The sequence below is a fragment of the Alosa alosa genome, chromosome 21 (genome assembly GCF_017589495.1).
Source record: "Alosa alosa isolate M-15738 ecotype Scorff River chromosome 21, AALO_Geno_1.1, whole genome shotgun sequence".
Taxonomy (NCBI): Eukaryota; Metazoa; Chordata; class Actinopteri; order Clupeiformes; family Clupeidae; genus Alosa; species Alosa alosa.
The window spans coordinates 27,564,564-27,566,910 of NC_063209.1; the positions used below are offsets into that span (position 1 = coordinate 27,564,564).

Here is a 2,347-nt window from a genome sequence, read left to right on the forward strand (position 1 = left end):
ACACGTGTACACACACACACACACACGCACCATTCTTCATCACCTTTGAATCAATAGTGACTGTATTTCCTCTGTGAATGTTTGTGAGTGTGTGTGTTTGAATGCACAGCAAAGGATCATGGGAGAACATTAATAGGAAACAGCTTTCTCTGCTGACAGAGTTCATGTCAGGTCTGGTTGCCTGGCAGCCAGCTGGATGAGGGTTCTGATGCACAGTGTGACGGATGGATGGAATGAGTTTGGGAGAGAGAAACAACAGGAGGTGAAGAAGACAAGGTGTTACTGTGTGTGTGTGTGTGTGTGTGTGTGTGTGTGTGTGTGTGTGTGTGTGTTGTGTTTGTGTGAAGGGTGTAAAAGAGTTCTGAAGCAGAGTGTGATAGATGGATGGAATGAGTGTGGGAGAGAGAGAATGAGAGTAGGGAAAGAAGACAAAGTGTTACTGTGTGTGTGTGTGTGTGTGTGTGTGTGTGTGTGTGTGTGTGTGTGTGTGTGTGTGTGTGTGTGTGTGTGTGTGCTCTCGGCATGCTGAAGGGTGCTGCCCAGAGTGAGTTGGTTCCTGGCACTGGAGCGTGAAAGAATCAAATCAAGCCTTCTGATTGGCTGTCTCCCTGGCAATAGAATCAGTCTTGCCTTTAGATTTCCTGGCTAGCTGATTGATTGATCGAGTGTGACCTGCTTGATCTGGTCATTTCAATGGCAGTTGATATTCCTACCTTGTTGATTGCCTGGCTGCTGAGTGTGTGGGGATTGGGTTGGTTGGTGTTTAGTGTGTGTGTGTGTGTTTGGGGTTGTGGATAATGAGAGGGCTGGTGCTGTGTGTCTGTGGCCCACCTGCTCTGCCCGCTCCTGGGCCTGTGTGTGTGCACCTGCTCTGTCTGCGTCTCTTTCCAGAGGAGACACACTGGATCCCCTCACCACAGGGTTGTCTGGGACACACACACCCTTTGTGTCTGTGCCTCAGACCCCAGCTGTGTGTGTGTGTCTGTGTGTGTGTGTGTGTGTGTGTGTGTGAGTAAGCGAGAGAGTACAGTGTGTGTAGATGAGAGGGGGACAGCATCTGTGACGCAGACACAAACACGTATGCATGGCTAGTCTCTTCATTTCCCTCATTGGTACTCAAGTTCTCAAGTGTGTGTGTTTGTGTGTGTGTGTGTGTGTGTGTGTGTGTGTGTGTGTATGGGGGTGTGCGCGTGCATTCACTTTTGTGTGAGAGATTTGTACTGAAAGCATTATCAAACTATGTTCACAGTAGCTGATATTGACTAACACACACACACACACACACACACACACACACACACACACACAAAAACACACTCTCAAATGTGTACTGGTTGTTTCAAAGTTCATTTTGCCAAAGCACAAGCAAGGACGGACATTATGTCTTGAATCTTAAGGAACACTCTCACACACACACTGGCTGTTTTGGCAGTTGGCCTTCTAAGTCACTGTATTCCCATAGCACTCAGATATGGGGTTCGGAATTTCGCACCTACACCTGTGTGTGTGTGTGTGTGTGTGTGTGTGTGTGTGTGTGTGTGTGTGTGTGTGTGTGTGTGTGTGTGTGCTTACACAGGAGGCCCATCAGACCTTGGCTGTTTGCCACATTCTGATTCTCCCCTCCCTGAAGGCCCTGAGCAGCCTTCCCTTTCCTTCCCCTCCCCAGGTGCTTCTGGGTAATGTAGTTCAAAGCTCTAATGGGAAATGTAGGCCTCTGGTAATGAACTAGGAAGTGTGTTTGCTGGTGATGAATGCGGCTGTGTAATCAGTAAAGGGGTCCAAGGTGGGATGGTTTCGCTGGAGCCAGGTCACTGATGGCTATCTCACCCTGACCCGATAAGACAGCGCCATCTAAGACCCGGACCGGACCTGGAACTAGAACTGTTTGAGAGTTGTTTCGGTTTGAGAGTCGTTGGGTTTGAGAGTCATTTCATTTGAGAGTCATTTGAGAGTTGTTTTGTTTGAGAGTCGCTGGGTTTGAGAGTCATTTCATTTTAGAGTCATTTGAGAGTTGTTTTGTTTGAGAGTCGCTGGGTTTGAGATTTCATTTTTAGAGTCATTTGAGAGTTGTTTTGTTTTTAAGCTGGGTTTGAGAGTCATTTCATTTTAGAGTCATTTGAGAGTTGTTTTGTTTGAGAGTCGCTGGGTTTGAGAGTCGTTTCATTTGAGAGTTGTTTTGTTTGAGAGTCGTTTTGTTTGAGAGTTGTTTTGTTTGAGAGTCGCTGGGTTTGAGAGTCGTTTCATTTGAGAGTCGTTTCATTTGAGAGTCGTATGATTCCTTTGTGAAGGAGCCCTGCTGTTCCAGGAGGTGTTGTTTCTGCTCTGACTAGCTGCTCTCACATCTCCT

The 2,347-nt window shown here is 47.1% G+C and overlaps 1 protein-coding gene across 1 annotated transcript in view; it reads left to right on the top strand.

Moving 5' to 3' along the window:
- The first annotated feature begins 522 nt into the window (after positions 1-522).
- adam10a (ADAM metallopeptidase domain 10a) overlaps positions 523-2,347 on the top strand; it is a 33,250-nt gene continuing 31,425 nt past the window's right edge. The window contains 1 exon segment of the mRNA XM_048230911.1: positions 523-569. Coding sequence (XP_048086868.1) covers positions 523-569 — 47 coding nt within the window.